Source organism: Phaenicophaeus curvirostris, chromosome 6, assembly GCF_032191515.1.
Source record: "Phaenicophaeus curvirostris isolate KB17595 chromosome 6, BPBGC_Pcur_1.0, whole genome shotgun sequence".
Lineage (NCBI taxonomy): Eukaryota > Metazoa > Chordata > Aves > Cuculiformes > Cuculidae > Phaenicophaeus > Phaenicophaeus curvirostris.
The window spans coordinates 48603869-48624053 of NC_091397.1; the positions used below are offsets into that span (position 1 = coordinate 48603869).

Here is a 20185-nt window from a genome sequence, read left to right on the forward strand (position 1 = left end):
TGGTGGAACAGGAGAGTGGTCACGTTGTGCATTCTTACAAACAGGTGACTCATCAGGGGACTGGGACACCTTCTGCCTGGAGGTGGCCATCCCTGTGGTTTAGCTGCAGTGACTCAAAACCGTGCCTGCTGGCAGGGCTGGTCAGCCCTCATGGGAGGAACAAAGGCAGTGGTGCGTGGAAGCTTTTCTGCATGACTGACCAGCTTGGGCATTGCTGCAATCATATTTTAAGGTGTCCAAGACAGACAAGCAGATGACTGAATCTGTCCTTTTCAAAACACAAAATACGTTTTAATTAAAAAAATTAGTAACTGTAATTGAGATTATGACAATCTAATTGAATCAATTTAAATAATTTTTGACTATTACTCCTAGAGCAATTCTAGTTATGGGAAAAGTCATAAGCAAGCTATGCTTGATTTAAGCAAAATCAAACCACAGAAATTAAGTCACTGAAGAAACCTTGTGTTGAACCACTAAACTCACCATAGCCAGCAGGCAGCTTTTCCACGAATGCAAAGAAATATTTACTTAGTTTCAGTTCATTCCAGTAATTGCATTCTATACGCGCTGTTAATTCACATTTACACTAATAGGGATAAAAAAGATGTTCCTACTTTATGTGGAAAAAGGAGCATGAAGTGTTACAATCCGTTAGTGCTAAAATCCTGCAGTATAGAACAGGAATAAACAGGAGTACTTTGTTTCATTACCAGGTTTAATCAAAACATATTTTAGTCTGGTTTATTTCTCCAGCATGTTAAAGATATTGCCAACTAATTAAAAGAATTCTAAATAACTGCTTTTCTGCTAGAAATTTGAATTCCAATTTCCATCTGAATAAAACTTGCCACAAATCATGAACAAATGAACAACTATCTAAGAGGAACAGACAGACAACTTTTACTATTTCCTAATACATGAAACATAAAACTTTAAGAGCCTTAACTAAAATGTCAGGCTGGCAATGGCTTCAAAGCACACTCATGTATTTAGAAAAAGGAAAAATGTGGCAGCCATGCTTTCTGATCTTACACGTTTGCTTAGTGAAGTCTCCACATGGTTCACTTTTATGAAATATGTGTCACATACCTGGAGGAAAGGCGGAGATCCCAGAGAGCTTCTCTGGCAGAAGACGCCAGGAGCTGCTCGGGTCACAGCGTTTGGGAGGAGGTGGGTTGGTCACACACAGTATGGACTGTCCTGCTTATGCCCACAAGTGGGCTGGCAGCCACTGCATTACACAGCAGCTCTGGGGAAAGCCAAACGCTGTCGTCTGCGCGTGGGATGTGCAGCTCAACAGCTCACATACAACAGGCTGCCCACCCTTGATACGATGCATCTCCAGGGGGCACAAAGGACGGCCACAGGTAGTTTAAAAGCTGCACGCAATTGTGCGAAAAGATGTTGTTACCAAGAGAGGGGAAGGGAAGGATAGCAGGGAAATGTGACCTAGAGTACAAACACAAAACAGGAAAGAAATTGATTATCTGAATGAAACGTTCCCACTTGCTGATCTAAATAATTAAATTGGCAATTCAAATCAACATAGTTAGGGGTTGTCTTATTCTCTTAAGTTTAACATATTTTATTTACACATAATTACTAAGCTTCCTATGCAGTGTCCTTGATTTTAGAATGCATGAGCAGTCAGTGAATGATAAGCAATGAAAATGCTGCACTGCTGATTTTCCATTTAAGTGCAAATGATGTCAACAGAACTCAGGAATAAGACCCTGTAATGGGGAAACGGCATCAGAGAAATGTCTCCCTGCTTATTCAAATCTTAAGCTGGGGAAAAGTCAAGAGGAATACTAGCATTAAATAGACTGCTAACCGCTATGCAGATCTCCTGCACCAAAGTGTAAAATCCCAAACTAGTACAAGCCTGTAAGAACAGTGCACTTTTACTGAAGGAGGAGGAAGAAGGCGGGGGCATGAAGAAGTGGGGAAAAAAAAAAAAGGAGAGAGCAATTGTGGCTTTACATCAAGTATATTTCATAACTGTCTGTTAAAATATGCACCCACATCATAAAACACTTATAAAAAACAAAGTATTTTTAAATGTATGTACAATAATGCAAAAATACGCCTAAATATGTATCTAATGCAAAAAAATAAACCATTTAATAAAATCTCCCTTCAAATGTCCCCTTGCTCTTCAACACCTTAAAAAAAATGAAAGAACTCAGTAAACAAACAGGAGTTAAAACACAAACTGACAGACAAAAGCAGTGCAAAGCAAACATTTAAGAATGGCGAGCCATCCAATTCAGCTTCCCATTCTCCTGGATTACACGACAATTACAGTCCCACTTGTCCTATGCCTGCTGAAGTTTGATTTTAAAAACAGCCTAATGTTTAAGCTGCAAGAGGCTGCCCGACACTCATTTTCCATGTGAGCCAAAGAAGTTAATCATAATCCAAACAAGCACCCTTTAAACCCCCTTAAATAGGGGTGAATTTCACTCTGGCAAATATTTCATGTTCTGTGCACTCCTGTCAAGCACAGATCCTACCCAAAACCCAACATAAACTAAAGTCTACCTGGACAGTTGTGGTGGGACAGACACTTCTGCTGTTCCACAGTTAATTGTTCAGTAACCTCTTCTTTCTGCATTCTCTAGGAAACTGCAAACAGGGCCGTAGTCTTACAATTTCAGTAAGTGCAATATCTTGTATTTGTGACACTGCAATTTCACTGGAAATTGGGCTCTCAAATACTTTTGAAGACTAGGTTTGAATGTCTGATTAAATGAGACACTTAATTGCTCAAGAAAATCCTCATCTGGTTATTTGGATGTGTTCTGGTGACTGATGTACATCCTTTGTCTGGCTTGAGTAACTACCCTCAGAGTGCAGATGGCTGTATGTGAAATACAGCTCTTGTTCGCAAAAGCAATCTGAAGAGGTTTCAGTATTGCTTCCTATAGGAAAGGTGGCAGGAATCAAAGCTGTTTAAAAAACCTGCTTATAAGGCACTGGTGCAGCATGGTTTGTGATAAACATGGTTTTATGATTTCTCTTTTCCAGCTGTTTAAAATAAGTCCATTAAGTCAACTATAAATAGCAATAAAAAGACATTAGAGAAGTTCCAAACCAAAAAAAACAAGTTGGCATTGAAACTTAATTTATGACAGTCCAACTTCAGTGCACACACTAGCTCCTGCATGTTTTTCTTAAACTCGTTGTTGGCTCATGCTCAACCTATATACAAAGTCCCCCCCAAAGTTATGTCTTCTACAAACACGAAATTTTTAGATGACGTTATAAAGTTACACATTAAACTTACGGATGATGGACAAGAACATAGGAACATATATTGGCTTACCCACTGTACAGATCTGTTTAAAGGTTTAAAAGAATATGAATATACACAAAATATACACTTAATTCACAAAGTAAAACAGCCCTCAACATCTGCTATTTTGTAGGGCTATGCATTTCTCCTATTAAAATTCCACACATGGAACTAGCTCTGTGCCAGCACCACTTTGTAAGCAATAGGATCACTTCAAGGTAAATTAGTTCTCTCTGTATATGTAACAAAACCAGCAGAACCTCAGCCTCTAGTCATCGCTGTCACTCCCAGACTCACTCAACTGCAAGTCATTTCCTATAGAAAACAAAAAACAAGAAAACACAACAAGTGCATAGGCATTAATCCACATTTCATGGCAATCAAACCAAAGAACAGTCACATTTACACGGGAAGATTTAAATAATAATAACAACACAAAAAATGAATGCAAACATCATCTGTCGTTCAATGGAACTGCTCTCCAAGAACATTAAGAGCTGCATTCGGTTAATATCAGACACACCGAACATCCTCGGCTCCACAGCCATCAAAGCTGCTCCCTAGTGGGAGGATAGAACTCCCCATGACAGCAGCTACTGGAAGGCATCCCACAGCCTCCACCCAGCCCAGCTCCCGCACATGGCACTGGGACAAGACACTGGGGAATTCCCTGGATTTCCCTTTTAAAATAGACTTTTTTGTTTTAAGGCCATTTGGGTAGACAAAGCAAGGACTCTACATGTCAACAAACCAAAAGGGATGTTAAAGCCATCTGCAACTCAGGGCTCTTGGCTGAACTAGCCCAATATATGCTGTGACAGTGAAGGTCTCCCTTCAAAGTGAAATTAGAAAGAAGGCAGACAGGACATGGATCAGACCTATAGTCTCAGACCCTGTTTTGCAGAGCACTTCTGATTTGGTCATGTGGAGGGGGCGGAAATCATGCTTAAGTACTGGCAACTGAACCTAGCCCTTCCAGAATTCTTCTGCGGCCCTGCCCTGAACACCAGTCCCCTGCAGAGCAGCTATGCAATGGCTATGCCCTGGATTTCTTCATCTCCTCTTCTACGAAACAAGAACTTGGGTCAGGGGTGATTCTTCCTGTGTCGATGGTCACTAGTGACTTGAATGCTCAAGGACATATTAAATCTTTGACAAAAGAATTTTAAATACAAAGGCAAAAATCACTGCCCAAAAGAAGGAGCTACCCTACCAGTTCCCAGATTCTCCTAGAGTCAAGAAACTTCTTGACATTAAATGTCCCATGCAGTATTGTTGTCACTGCCCAGGAGAAACAGGAAAGAGGCAGCTCACAATCAGAAACAGGGAAATGGAAAGAGTCCTACTGACTGCGCTGAACTTTGAATTTCGCTCAGGCATTCATTACTGACAGGAAGACTTACGGGCCCCTCCAGTTTTCCAGCTGGTCTTTTCAGTATTGTCTGTATAATACGCTTTGTCTCCTTCAAGCTGGAAACACTACATTTATCTGTATTTAAACCCCACGAGTTCCCTATGTGTGGGTGCCAAGAGATGCACGCAAATGTACCTCAGGAGGAATTAAGAACAATATATGGTAACTAAATTCTAGTCTCTTGTAAATGCAATATTTTGACTCCACTGAGTTAGAATACACCTGACTTAAGATAAGGAAAGAGCAACACAGCTGTGCACCATCTTCTCTGAATCTCATAAGGCAAGATTTTGATTTAAAATCATTTTTGAGTTTTAAAAGAGTGGAGTGAATTTGTACTGATTCCACACTTGCAAACACCATAGCAGTAAAATTTTAACCAAATACATGGCACTTCAAATTTCTCTTCAAAATGTAGTATTTGTGAAAATGCAGCTGAGACCAACACAGTCTAGAATAAATACTCTGACAAAGCAATACAGCTAATAATAAATACCACAGAGACTGTGCATTTATGACCACAGGAGAGCCCTGTGTAATTCACAATTCTTTACAGGCCTTTAATTGATACAGAGAAGAACCCCACTATTTATGTCTAATCTGTGTTTTCACATTAAAATAATTCCCATCCTCCCATGCACCAGATTGTCTGGCACTGATGCTTTGCTACCCACTCATTCCACCTGGAGGCCTGAGTCAAGGCTCAGCGTGGTCAATGGAGGCCACTACACTGATGGCCACAGGCTCTAAACCAAACTAAAGCAATCTCTGCATCTTCAAACAGATCTCAGCCTTCTGTTCAAAAACCCTGCCCACAAATTTCAGCCAGTGCAATTCCCTAGGATTACTATTTGGCCAACTGCACTTGATGGAGTTAGCCTAACCTGCTAAGAAAATGCGTTGTCTCGAGCAGCTTCCCACAGCGGTAAGACATGAGCTTTTACTCACGGAGTGTGTTCATGAGATGATTGCTTCCTTGCGGCCTGCTGGTGCCGTTAGCAACAGCATTCCTGTTGTTATACTGCTGGTGTGGTGGCTGGGAAGGGGAAACATGTGCTGGCTCTTCCCCCTCACTGCTGGAGCTTTCATCTTCACTCCCAGATGAGCTTTCTGAATCCGATGAGCTGCTTCCACTGCTGCTGCTCATCTGCTCAATAATTTCAACCTCTGCTCTCAGCTCTGAAATAAAAGGACATTCAACTGGTTGAAACCATAAACAGGGCCCCATGGAATTTAGGGAAAGAATGTGAAAATGTCAAGTATAATTAATCCCATCAAAATATCTCACATAAACCAGAGACAGGAAGGAAAACCAAAAAATTCTGAAAGATTTCACGTAGTTGTTGTTGCTAAGTTTAAAGAAGCAGCAGTATAGATTAATATCATAAAACCCTCCCTTCAACTATTATTATTTATATACCTTACACCCCTGAAAGCATTTCCTGCTTCATTATTTCCGACAGGTTATATGCTCTTCACACAAAGGAAGTACATTTCCTGATTGAGTTTTACAGGCCAACAGCCAGCCCATTTTTTGAAAGCATCTTAATGTGGAGGAATCTAAACTGTTTGATGTCAGTGACACGTAGGCTTTTGGAAAACACAAAACAGAGGGACACGGGCACATGGTCACAACAGAAACTGCTTTGACTTCAGATCATGTATGAACCTGCTCCAGAGTGAAGTCACAAAACTCACTGTAAACAAACTTCAGAAGCAGATGGATGACATCAGATAATTTTGCAGTTGGGCAGATGAAAATATGCACATTGGGTAGCAGTAATAATACCTTAACTTGCTATAGAGCTTACAAGTAAGCAGAAAATACAGAGCCTACTCTGAAACCAGGAAGTTATTCAAGTCAAACACATCCCACTTCAGGGTTTCCAGTGTAAAGAAATACTGGAATGCTATGACAGTACCACAACAGCAGCATGCATAACAGCTATTGTTGGCTGAATGATTGGTTACTAAACAGCTATTAAGGTAAATCACCCCAAATCATATTGTATTGTTAAATTTGCCAAAACCGTAAGTGGCCTAAACACTTATAGAGGACAACTCTTTTCCATCCACCCACAAAGCTGAGCGTCTAATGACTCAGTTCACCCAGGCAGGTTTCCATGAGATAACAATATTCACATATATGTTAAGCATAGCATGTTAAGCTCTCAAAACTTAGGCTTTTGTTATGCTAGCAGTTCTGTACCCACAGGGTAAGGACTCAGTGCTTGCCCTGGAGAAATCACAGGCCAAAGGGACAAGAAGGGAGAGAGGAGGCATTATCATTTTGAACACTTGCCTTAATTGAGCCTGGATAATCTGAAAAGGCTGATGGTGCTAGGTGAACTTTATATTTTGCAAATTTCATGTTACAATTGCAGGCTTTCTTTCAAGAAAACAAACCGGTTTACTGTTTTATACTGGCACTCAATGCAGTTTTTAGAGTGAAAAAAAACCAAATTCAAGGTCAGAAATCATTATACAAACAGAACAGCCTTTCTTAATAGGGCTGTCTCCTGTATATGTTCAACATCAAATTGCCCTAATTTCTTTCCATAATCATATCTAAGAGTTCTTACTTATTCTCTCAATTCCAATAGGCGATGCAGAAATTTTAACTAAAGCCTTAACCTTGGGCTGCAAGAATACCACGGACTTTTGAAAACAAAGTATTTCAGCTTTAGGTTGTAAGCCAATAGCAGAATGCTCGCTGTTAATAATGGTATGTAATGTGGAGAGGAAACAACTTGATACTGGCACTTTGAGCATGCAGAGATTGCAGCTAACAAGGCAGTGTTTTACACTGAAGTGTGAAAAATTTGATTGAGATACTCCTGAGAGACCAACAGTTCTATGGTATAACCTTTACAAACTACAGCTGCATTTTAGATAAACAAGATCTGCTCAGATTTTTAAGCGCTGAATTTACAGTCTCTAAACCAGAAATATGCTTCTGCGGTTTTTTACAAGTACGGCATGCTGTAGTTATGTCAATATTATTAAAAACATTTCTGTTGTGGCCAAACATGGCTGATAAATGCCAATTATTTCATGCACATTAATGGCTGTTTTGTGGTATATGCGTGCAAATGTTCCACTTAATGAAATATTATCAGATATAGCCAAATATTCAAAAGAACAAGCTCTTACTGTCTCTTTTGCTCCCTTCAGGCAGGGTAACAACATAAAACTTGAAGGGGAAAAGATTCCTCTGGTGCAGAAACCCTAGACAAAGCCTCCAAAAGGCATCACTGCATGAAGGAAAAGACTGGTTCAACTCCCACATTCCCTGACTCTCCCCTCATGCACTGTTGTTTGGGCAGCTGTGTAATGGGGCAGAAAACTGACCTACCTCAAAGTTCATTTCCCAGCTCATCTGTAAGGGAGGTGATGGGAATGCACAGCTCAGGGTACCAAGGGAAAGCAGAAACCTGTACTGAGGTTACCTTAGAACTACTGTCAAACATCACGAGGGCTGTCTCTCTTACCATGCCCTTAAGTGGGGCGTACTGTGAGCAAGAGAGCGTTACAGTGCCAGAGAAACTTTCAACCATCTCCTCTGGGAACTCTTAAATTCTATTCTGTGTCCGTTAAAGAAAAAACACAGAATTTCAGCTTTACATTTATCTTTCTTTTGTACGAAGTAGGTATGCCACTCAAAAGCAAAGCTATTGCTTGAATAGAAGGAACATAGTCTCTTCAGCACCTACAAGTCTTTGTTCATAAAAAGACACATTAACGGAAGATAACAGGACTATAGAGTCTCTCTCAGCTTTAACGGATAAGTCTTATTCATTATTTTCATTGTATGATGGTATCATTTTAGTTCTACCTTTCCCAAGCAGGTTCTTATGATATAAATGCTTTATGAATGCTTACATTGTAGATTATCAATACTGGAAAAAAGTTATAAAGAGTATATACTATAAGCAAAAAAACCACCCTCCCCAGGTATCTGCGCTCTCTTTTTGGGCCTTGTATGATTCTCTACCAACTTGAAGTCCTGCTTTTAGCATCCGTCCTGTGTTCTTTAGCTTGATTTTGGAAACAAAACTCTAGAGGTTATGTATTTTAAGGTACTTCCCATTAAAAAACAACTACTAAGACAGTTGTAAACAATGTGAGTAAAACACAATCTTTGTAAAATAGATGTCATATTGGACAAATCTAACTATGTAACTGTTGTACATATGTAAGAGTACCCCAATGGTTAAGTAACGTATTACGCACCACAAGAAAAGACATTTAAAATTCACAACTGCTTAAATTTTTAAATTAAAATATGACCTGTTATCTTTCTCCTTACCTATTCAAATCGTCTAGCACTCAGCTGCAGGTTTCTGGATTCATGCTTATTTTGTCTTCTTTTCAGAACAGAGAAATAGTTTGGAAAAGAGAAAATTATCCACAAAGAGGAAGTTCTCTCATGCCAAAGAAATAGCAATGCTGGCAGAAGAGAATAAATAATTCACTAAGATGCCTTAAAATGAGATATAAAGATGACAAACCAGCTGTCAAGTACCATTTTTTAATCCCTGAACATTCTAACATGTTTCTATAAATTGCAGTTTTTATTATAAAGAAGAAAGACAAAACCAATAAAAATGCAGGAAACAACAAATCCTTCTTTACCTCTCTTAATGTCATCCAGCTGAGGCTCAGGGGAAGGATTATCTTTCAAAGGAGAAGTTTTAGGTCCAACTGCTGGCTTCGTTGGGGCTCTGAACTGTGAAGGAGGCTGAGATGCTCGGGCAGACTGTTGTTCTATGCGGGCTTGGATCTTACTGCTGCCCTCTGCTCTGAAAAAACAACCAGAGATATTCAGCAGTACTGTGCAACTGTCTTCCACTTTTTCAATATCCTCATACCAATACATCATCTGTGACTTCCTTCTGTACAGATCTCTACTTTTTTTGTAAAGATAAACAGTGAATTACAGCTTTCTGTAGGCAACACTTGCCTTCAAGAGCAAACGTGTATACACAACTACACTGCAACACCCTTACAAAATGTAGTTTCAAATCCAGGTGTGGTTCAGTGGTGCCAAATTCTGTACTTAAAGAACAAAGAAGGCTTTAATTAGCAATTAGTATTTGTGTTTTTAAAGAAAGAATAAGCAATTATAATATTTTGAAGAAACTATATGATAAAACAGATCCACTCAAAATAAAATCCTGTTTAAAACAATCACAGCAAAAGAAACAACTTTCTCACTTGTAATTAAATCATGTCAAACTGAACTCTCTTAAGAGGTCAACCTGACTAGAGCAATCATTCTTACTGCTAAATACAGCACGCAAGCACTTCATTCCTGATTTTCGTTCATTTCCTATAATCCCTTAAAAACAGTTCGAGCTGTTTCCTTAGTGGGAAAGTCTCCACAATAATGCTGTACCTGGCTGTTCAATTCAAAGCAGGTATTTCTTCTTTTTACTGAATCAATGATGCAATTCAGATTGTACAGTCAACATAATTGGCAGAAGAGAATCCCAAAATAAAATCCTTTTCACGTCCCTCTATGGTAGACCATAAACGAGATTAAAATGTGTGGCATATTCATCACATAACCAAAGCTTTTGGGGTATGGCTTCACATAGCATAGCAAAGAAGCAGCCTACGCTGCTATTAGAGCTCAGTTTCAGTTCTAAGAGGGTCCCAGCTCAGCAGCGTGACACTTTAGGCCTGTGAGCTAATCCCAGTGAGAAACAAGTCAAACAAGCCCACCTGGAACTTCCTGGGGCTTCACCTAAACTGCTTCTGACATCTGAGCTAGCAGACTAACCTGTAACTCAGGTTTCTCTGTGCCCCACTGAACTGTAGATGCAACCTCTAAAATTAAGCACAGAACCACCTCTTCATTCATCATTGAAATACAGCTATTGGACACCACGTTAATAGAGCTTAGAGTCAGGTACAACAGAAGTGGGGATTTGGGAATACACTCACTTTATCACATGAAAGGTAAAAGCAAAAGATTGTTCCTAGTGCTAATTATTCTCTTGGAACTACAGTAAGTTTTATGCAGAATAAGTGCAATTACTCTCCTGTGAATGTCGTCAAGGTGATAACACTAAAACCTCTGTGCCCACAAAATGTCAACAGCTCATTAGAGATCAAGGTAGCCATGGGGAAAACAAAAGAATTCTGATCCAGAAAACAGAATGAGTTTGCAGAGCACTATTCCCCAAAACAGACACCCCCAATTTTTATCTACCTGGACTCTGCTTGAGAAAAGCTGAAATATCTTTCACCTCACCAGAACTAAAATTCAGTGATTTCAAATACCTCACTGAACTTTCTTTGCTCCTTTCTGATGTAAGCTTCACCTGGACAAAGTCCAGCAGAATAGGGAATTCAAATCTCATCTATGACACACTCAGATCGACTGGACGGGATGAATGCCACATGGATGAGTTTTCACATCACTGATTCAGAGGAGTTTACAGTCCATTTATCTTGCAAACTTCCAGCCAACTGCTGATGAGATGCAACCCACATTTCTAGTAGTTTCACAAGTTAAAAGTTTTACACTGCAATGTTTATCTCTTATTTTTTAAAATGTAAAACTTGTAAAATCACTTCAGAGTTTCTTCTTCATGAGACACTTAAATAACTGCTTTCTCTTCAGATCTCCATAACCAGTGGTTCAGTGACGCTGAAAGAACATGTTCCACTTGACTTCAGGTACTTGCACAGCAGCGAGACTACTGAAAATGTTCCAGCTGCACACTTGGTAGCTTTTGTGCAGTGAAACAAGCATACTGAAGCAGAGAGAATTTCTGTCTTCTGCAATTCTTTTAGGCAAAGCTTCACAACCATTATTTCTAGTTTTCTTTTCCTGCTGCCTGAGCTGCAGGCTTTGGGCTTGTGTTCCACTTTATCTACCACTGACCCAATATACAGGGAGGAGTGCTTCTTGTACCTTAAGAGTATATTATTAAAGTATCATGACTCCCACAAGCGCAACAAACCTAGAAAGTCCAACAATCCTTTTGACAGCCTAATATTTATGGGGTCTTTTCAGCTAAGCAGAAATTCCTGAAACACATCTGATCTTTCAGGCAGCTTCCAAAGCTTCAAAGCATAAGAGGTAATGAACCATAATTATGCCCTTTCAGCAGTGAAGAATTTACAAGTTCTTAATTTTTGGATTCACGCTCCTATTTGCATTTTTAGGCAAGAAAATCGGTCATGTAAAGCTCATAAGGCTCAGTAATCAAACATCACTACAAATGAAAGAAAACTGAGTTCTGGTTCAAAAGACAGCCTAAAGAAGAAAATTCAGCAATAATTAATTCCAACAACAGCCCCATTCCCAGCTTTACCTTGTCTTCTTAACTTGAATGCTGCTGCTAAGTTTTTCCAGCATGTATTCCCCAGTGTCATGATTGATAATAAGCACACAGTCCTTCTGATACGGCCTTTTATTTCCTTTAAACACAGTCATTGGTGGAGTTGAACCCTGGTATCAAAGAGAGAGCACATTCTTTTTGTTATATTCCCCTAAAAAAAAATACAAACACTAAGAGAAATAAATAGGTGTATTGGTCTGACCAAAAGGCTAAGCAGTTAATGTTTAGTTTCTACAGAAAATGTTCATTCATGATATGGGAAAAATACAGTTATGTGCAGTAGATCAGATGCTTACTCATAGCTATATTACACCTTTCATCATTTTAAGCGTCTCTGCAGTGACAAGACATCTTCTCCATGGTTGCAATTATTTACAATTCTCATTCCCAAAATGGTAACATAACTGGATTTGCATAGTAGGTTCTGACAAGTGTCAGAAATCATCTTGACATTTCTGCACTTGAAATCTTGGGTTTGGATAAGAAATAAAGTTCTAATTATTCGTGCAGCAGAACTATTGCCTAAAGAAATACGTGATCAACTGAAAAATAATTTAAACTGTTTTGTATCTAAAAAAGGTTGTATTTTCACAGTGGATTACAAGCCACTGTCATAAACAATGTAACAATAGCTGCGTTCTTCAAAGTCAGATTAGCATACAGATGCCATGCAATTATACCCAAACGTCTTCTCAAAAGCAAATGGGGTAGTTTGACACCTTCCACAAAGTCCCCAAACCCACACAATGCTGCACAGAGCCATAAAAGTCTAATGGCTGAGACTGAGAGGCAATAAAGACAAACTCATGTGGTGGTGCATCTGGCTAGCTGATACTGCTGAGATTATGTTCAGCGCTATCGCATCCATGAGCAGGCTGTCTTGTACACCTGGGTTTAGGGTAACTGGAAGCAGAATCTATGGTTTATCTGCCCATAGCAGCATGGAAACACACCTGCCCGTGTCAAAAAAGGACAAGTTACTCAAGGGGGATATGCAGAATCACATTCTCAGCTATGAAACCTTCTCAGACTTCTCTGTAATGCATTGCTACTGCACAAAAGAAAAAAAGCTTATTCATGCACACCTTTGTACATGCTGTAGGAAAGCAATCACAGTCAGGGAGAAAAGGAGAAAAACACACTCTTATACATTTTATTATGAGTAGCAAAAATGAACAATCATATTTTAACCACTCCAAATGCCATTCCTATTCTCCATACTGCTAATAAATAGGATATGTTTGAATTTAAAAGAGCTTTGGGACAATAAGGGTGAAAAATTGGAATTCTCAACAAAGATACATTAAGAAATATGGATAGGATTCAGAAAAGATGACACAAGAAAGTCTAATCTTCAAAGGCTTGTCATATTTTTATCATTCCTGCATTCAGGAGAGGCAAGCAATATTTAAGACAATAAAAAGCAAACTGAAAGTCAAATCCTGCTCGCAGCTGACAGCTAAGCCAGGAAATGTGTAAAGCACAAATTTAATGAAAATTGATCAAAGTTTGTTGGCTATCATCCTGTTACCACAAGCCTCCAAACTGAAAGACTGATTTTTGGCTAAAAAAAAAAATAAAAAAAAATAAGCAGGCATGTAACCCAGCTTAAACAAATTAACAGTTCTACCCTTGTACTTAAAATGAAATGTTTAGGTTTGATGTCAGTGTCTAAATAACACTTGCCAACAGATTCTGCTGATTATAGCATAGAAGAAGTAGTAAAAGATGAAATGGGCAACATTTAATCCATTTCTTTTCATGCATGAGGGTTTTGTAACAAATTGGCCAATTCCCCAAACAAGCCTGTTTATCAAGTATTAAGGCCACTAAATCCACACATAGAAATATTACTTCAATTTATCCAAGCAGCAAGGGACACCAAAATACCTTCACTGAACAAATTACCAGAGATACCCTCATGGACCAGGCAACTTCAAAAAACCAACTTGGAACCTGTATCCTATCCCATTGTTGGGCAACTGAGAACCACAGCAGGATCCAAGAAATTCAGTAAATCTCGTCAGGATGAAATGATCTCAAGACTTCTCATTCTTTTCCAGTATGCTCAGTGTTCTCCAGCTCTCTGTCCAGAACACAGGCAGCACCGCCTTGATACAAAATACACGTGGTGGCTGCAGTTAGTGCAGCCTAAGCCTCCGAAGTGCACCATAAGCTTAAAGCTGCTCATTGTCATGGGAGGATGATAAAAATTAAACTCATCAGTGCAGAGATTTGGAATGGGACAAGTGATGTTGTTCATCACAGAATATGAACCAAGAGCCCAGTCAATCCAAGATGAATGTCACTGAATGCTTTTAATCATATTGTTACCCACTCTCAAATAGCACTACCATGTTCATCATTTTTATAAACAAAAACCATTGTGTGACCTCACGCATCACTAAAGGTGACCAAAGCCATAGAAAAACAGGACTGAGGGAAGCAGGCTAAAGCCTCATTCAGTGAGAATTACCATAGTATCACCACCTACCAATCAAAACCATGAACATGGTAAGGCAAACAACACCAAAAGGATCTGACACAGCTTCTAAACTGACTGATGCCTGCCTGCAACAACCAAACTCATTGATGTCTGTGAGTTCTGGTTTATTGGCTCAACACACTGCATTAGCTTCAGCTAATAAACACACCCAGTTCCAGCGTGCAAGCACTTTGTTTTGGTAAGGAAAACACTGAACTTTCAACTACAAAACAGCTGCACCAATAAACAGTTTGATCTCTTGTTTCACTGCTGTTTGCCCATCATCCTCACACAGTAGATCTTTATGGCATAATTTGAGGAGGAAGTGGATGGGAAACAACTTAATTGCCACTCACAAGAATCACCCCCCTGCTTTCACAGCTTCAGCTGAAGGCAGTGAATCCTCTGTGCTATCTGTACATGTTTAGTAAGGGGAAGAATATGCTTACAGGCCTACCTGCAGCTTCTAAACATCAAATCTTGACTAAAGTCCAAATTACTCTGCCTTTCTTCATTAAGCCACAGCACTATAAATGGATGAAAACCAGCTAAAAGCCTTGTTAGCTAAGGAAGAGTAGGAAGGAAGGATGCACAAATAAAGAACAGACTGGAACCTTGCAAATGCAACCCTTTAGGGACACTCTACAAGTCTGGCTGCTCAAATATTGAACCCATTTGTATTAACAAAAATGAAAGTGAAAATAACATTTACATTAGACAGTAACCACATTGCAAATTTGTTCGAGAGTAAAAAAGGACACATATCAAACTTACTGGAATATGTGGCAAAGTGATTGTTACGTCTTCTCCTTTACCGACTTGGAGCTCCCCCTCACAAGACGTATCAATTGATGCTGGCTTGAAATCATCTAACGAGGAAAACAATTGCAATCACATTTCTTAGAGTCTTCATAAGTGCCATCTGGCCCTGCAAAGAGTCACTGAACATTTACTGTGATTCCAGGAAATGCTAAAATACACATTGGGGTTTACATCAAGGGTGGAATAACACACCAGTACAATGTGTCTGTGCTTAGTGCCTGAGTCATATGATGGCACAAGATTTTAAGTTTCCTTTTCAAAACAGAAATAAGATTCTAGACCTTGTGTTTGGAGACCAAAAGCAGAATTCTCCATCAAATTTGGAAACAAGTATAAACCTGTACTATGCATCTCTAAAGAGCATCAACTTCAAGATCCAGAGCTCTGCATGGCTCCCCCCAATTCCAAACCCGAGGACTCTGTGATAAAGACTAATTCAGTGACACCAACTCATATAGCCTTACTGATATTTCTGGCTATTTAACTGTCATCTTGCCTCCACAATACCTCCTCAAGGGTAGAGGCCTCAGATCTCATCTATAAGGAAAAAAGAGGCACTGAGCTCAGTTCAGTAGGCTTCATGCTAGTCCAACACCACTGTGGATGGAAAGCACAACTAAGATAAGACACTAATAGCTTTAAAATAACTCTAGTTTTAAGTATTTTTGCTGCACTGTATGGAGTGCTTTGTCCCCCAAACAAGTCTGTTTAGTGCATTTATTTGAACTAAGAACATTTTAACTCAAAAGTATTTTTCCCTCATTATTCTGTCATACTGATGAGCCATAAAAAACAGAAAAAAGCTACCAGAACCTGTAATATTTTGACAGAGCATTTTGACAAAGCAAAATAAGAACAGAGAGATCATCAGTTGTCTTGTTTTGCTTCGTTTTTTAAAATAAGCCTCCATTCAACTCAAGTACCATTGGAGACGAAAGAGGTGAAATCATATGCATGATCAAGGCTTTCCATTACTGCATTAGTTAAGAAATTAATATCTCAGAATAAATTTCAAATATAATTCCATTATGAAAAGCACATTTGCAGAAAAAAAAGCCAAACCCTAGCTATAATAAATTCTCATTAAGAGGATGTTAATGTTTAACTGAGTTTTACTTTGACAGCACAACAAGCAGAATCACTTGACTTAATCCTCATGCCTGAACTGCCAGACCACTCATACGCTTCATTTTCATCTGAGCAATCTATTTCTAGCTATTGTTTCTTACCTACTTTATGTGCAAGCTTGCTAAATAAAACAAATCAGCAGTACAAGAGCAAGTGTCTTTGCCAAAAAGGGATCAAGAGTTTCAACAGTGCAGTCATTAAATTAAAAGGGATATCACTGTCACACATACTTCTTAGGTATCAGCAAAACATAGTTGCTATAAACAAACACCTAACAACATGTTTGCATTTGGTTAGCTTACTAGGTGTACGTGCTTGGCTAATCTTGCCATAGATCGAGTGCACTTATGCCACTCCAAATGCACCCATGGTCCTTTTCCCAAAAGTCAAATTTTTTTTAGACGCGCTTTCTAGGGATAATCCTGTTTTTCAGCACAGTATTTCATAAATGTTACGGAAATGAATGAAGTATTTTAAGAAGGCTGAAACAAATTTAGCCTATCAAATCCTCTTATTGTAGTTTGTGTGAAAAGGATTACGGGAACAATATAATGCTCAGATCCCAGATACATCATTTGAGATCAACAGTTAGAAAAAAAACCAAACATATAACCAGGAAATGAAAAGATCTCACTTGAAAGTCACAGATGGAAAATATAGCACACAGAAAGCTCTTTTGAAATAAAACTGCATTCTTCCAGTTGTAGTCTGAAGAGCTTTGGCTTTGCAGTTCCTTAGGAAATGGATTATTGAAGCAATTCCAGAAATCCGGTGTATTTCTGAGTGTGCCTTGGGTTTAATTCCTACACTGTCAGATAACAACCCCATTCATTTGATAGTTGGGCTATTTTAAAATTTTGATTTACAAATGGAGACTTGCTAGTATCTTAGAGTTGGATAAAATTGTTCAGTATTACATATGAACAGTTAAATATACCAAACACGGTATCATATTTTTTAACGTGGCAGAATAACGTGTAACCAGAGAGGTAAAATGCACAAAACTGAAGTCTTAATCCACTAGACAGTTTACAATTGAGCAAAATAGCTTTGCGTCAACCACTGACCATCCGCTTGAGCAAGAGTTCGATCTAGGAAGCTGTTCGTTCAAGTCATATTTGGTGATTAATATCACTGAACTTACTTACTTGTAGGGTATGAATATAGGCCATGAGACTGGGCCTAGGATTACGCATCATAAAACAATCCCCCACCTACAGTTAACTGTATAATTTCCCACAAAGCTACTGAAATACAAGTTTAGTTTTACTCTCATTTACTGTTGGTGATTAACTACTCATTCTAAATCCTGGACTCATTCAGGGGCAGAAAAAGCAATTTCTTGCCCACAGAATTCAAGTACGGATATACCGTGAGCCCCTCTTCAAAAACAGTTTTCTAAAATGAAATTAAATGTACCCAATGCTAAACAGAGCAGTTGAAATAATATCTGGCACCTTTAAAAAAACAAGTGTTCTTCCAGCTATTCCTAAACATCAGCCCTGCTCGAAACCCTTCCTCAGGATTTATCTTACTTATTAGGCAGTACTTTATGTGTGCGAGTAATTTCTGCTGGCTCTCCTGGGAAGTGACTGACTGCAGCTGGCTGGACTCAGGACAGCCAGGGACAGGGCTGCTGGGTTATATATGGCCTCATCACAAAAAAATCCAGTTAAAAATCAAACTGCGGGTGCTCTGGCTGCCAACCAGCTGCCCTCTTCTCCAGGCACTCCACCAAGCTAAGGCCAGCAGGGACCTGTCCTGCAGCTGCCATAAAATAACATAAAAATAGGGAGCCACGGAGGGACTCACTTTATGCTCCTAAGCGATTCAAGCATGTTTTGTGAAAAACTTCATAAAGCAGTTTGCCTCACTCAAACCTTTCTCCCTGCCAGTGCTCTCAGCCAACATCCATCCTCCCCTTCTCCCTTTGGGTTGCCCACTTCGGTGGGACACCTCTGTGGGGAAAACACTCATGGAGTGGGGGGGAGGGAATACAGGTGCTGAGGGAGCAGGGAATGTGGGAGTGGGATGGAAAGCAGGGAGATGGGTGCTGAGTGGAGCAGGAAAGCAGGGAGATGCGTGCCGAGGAAGTGTGAAGGAAAGAGGGGACACGGGAGCTGAGGGAAAGTGGGGACACAGGAGCTGAGAGGAGTGAGAGGCAAATAGGGGAGACAGGCGCTGAAGGAGTAGGAGGAAAAGCAAGGAGATGGGTGTAGGAGGATAGTGGAAGGAAAAGAGGGGAGATGGGCGCTGAGGGAGTGGGAAAGAGAGCAGGGAGATGAGTGCTGAAGGGAAGCAAGGAGGAAAGCATGGAGACAGGCAAGAAGTGGGGACATAGGCACTGAAGGAAAGTGGGAAAGAAAGCTGGGAGATGAACACTAGAATGGGAGGGAAAGTGGGGAGATGGGTGCAGAGGGATCGGGAAAGTGGGGAGACAGATGCTGAGGGAGCGGGAGGGAAAGCGGTGAAGACAGGCTGGTGAAAGGGACAAAGCCCTGGAGCAGCAGCAGCCAAGGCAAGAGGGAGGGTGTGTAGTGTGGGCTGGGACCCCCACAGCCAACAGGGAGGGATGGACCTGAAGGAGCAAGCGGACCCCAGAGGGCACCTCGGTGAGGATGGTGGGACTCCTGCCCTTGGCTGCCTCTGTCCCTCACATGTCACAGATTCAGGCACCTTCACTGGAGCTGCAGCTTAGAAACACAGAATGGTTTGAGTCGGAAGGGACCTTAAAGATCATATAGCTCCAACCCCCCTGCCACGGGCTGGGACACCTCCCATCAGACCAGGCTGCTCACAGTCCCATCCAGCCTGGCCTTGAACACCTCAGGGATGGGGCAGCCACAGCTTCCCTGGGCAACCTGTGCCGGTGTCTCACCACCCTCGCGAAGGAAAGAAAAAAAAGCCTCGTTCACAGGAGCTGAAGATTGACATCTTCAAAGCTAAAACCCAGGAAAAAACCCCAAACACTGCAGAACACAGATGTTTCATAGCGACCGGAACAGCCAGTGACCAGGAAAACCCTTATGGGAGCTTCCTTTTTTCACAAGGCAAACTGCACCGCCTCGCCCCGCGAGCCCGCACCCCCGCAGCGCGGCCCCGCGCCTTCAGCCCCGGCTGCCGCCGCTTTCCGACACGGAGCCTGGATGCTGCGGGGCCGCCGCTCGGGAGGCGCCCGGCGGGAAGGAGCCGGAGAAGGGCAGGTGAGGAGGGGACGGGGAGGGACGAGGGGAGGAAGGGAGCTCACAGCGGATGGTGTGGAAGGAGGCCTTGGGCCGCCGCTCGAAGCTCTCGCCCAGCTGCAGCGGGTGCTCCTCCTTGTCCAGCAACGAGTTCGCCGAGCCGTTCATGGCCCCGCTCCTGCCCCTCCCCTCCCGGCCCCTTCCTCTCCGCCGCGCGCCCTTCCGGGGGCCGCGTGCAGCCGGGAAAGCGCTCCGGGCCCGCGCCGGGGGGTGAGCGGGGCGGGGGCGCCGGGCGGGGGTCCCTGGCGGGGAGGGGAATGGGTCCCTGGGCCCCTCACCACAAGAAGGACGTTGAGGCTCTGGAGTGAGTGCAGAGAAGAGCAATGAAGCTGGTGAGGGGGCTGGAGAACAGGCCTTATGAGGAACGGCTGAGAGAGCTGGGGGTGTTTAGCCTGGAGAAGAGGAGGCTGAGGAGAGACCTCGTTGCTCTCTACAACT

General features: G+C 41.2%; 1 protein-coding gene across 1 annotated transcript; it reads right to left on the reverse strand.

Moving 5' to 3' along the window:
• Positions 1-1974: 1974 nt before the first annotated feature.
• Positions 1975-19942, reverse strand: EAF1 (ELL associated factor 1). Its single transcript, XM_069860097.1, has 6 exons — positions 19753-19942; positions 15330-15424; positions 12044-12180; positions 9351-9517; positions 5664-5894; positions 1975-3616 (listed from the first exon to the last, which is right to left on the reverse strand). Exons 1-6 carry the CDS (start codon positions 19853-19855, stop codon positions 3570-3572), a joined length of 780 nt encoding a protein of 259 aa, XP_069716198.1. The 5' UTR covers positions 19856-19942; the 3' UTR covers positions 1975-3569.
• Between the last annotated feature and the right edge of the window lie 243 nt (positions 19943-20185).

Bases quoted from the DNA above. Each gene is read 5' to 3' on its own strand.
- EAF1 (XM_069860097.1), bottom strand. From the start codon at position 19,855: ATGAACGGCTCGGCGAACTCGTTGCTGGACAAGGAGGAGCACCCGCTG. The intron at 15,425-19,752 runs GTGAGCTCCCTT...TTTCCTCGTTAG, and splicing joins CTCCTTCCACACCATCCGCT to ATGATTTCAAGCCAGCATCA. The intron at 5,895-9,350 runs GTAAAGAAGGAT...CTTTTATTTCAG, and splicing joins GCTGGATGACATTAAGAGAG to AGCTGAGAGCAGAGGTTGAA.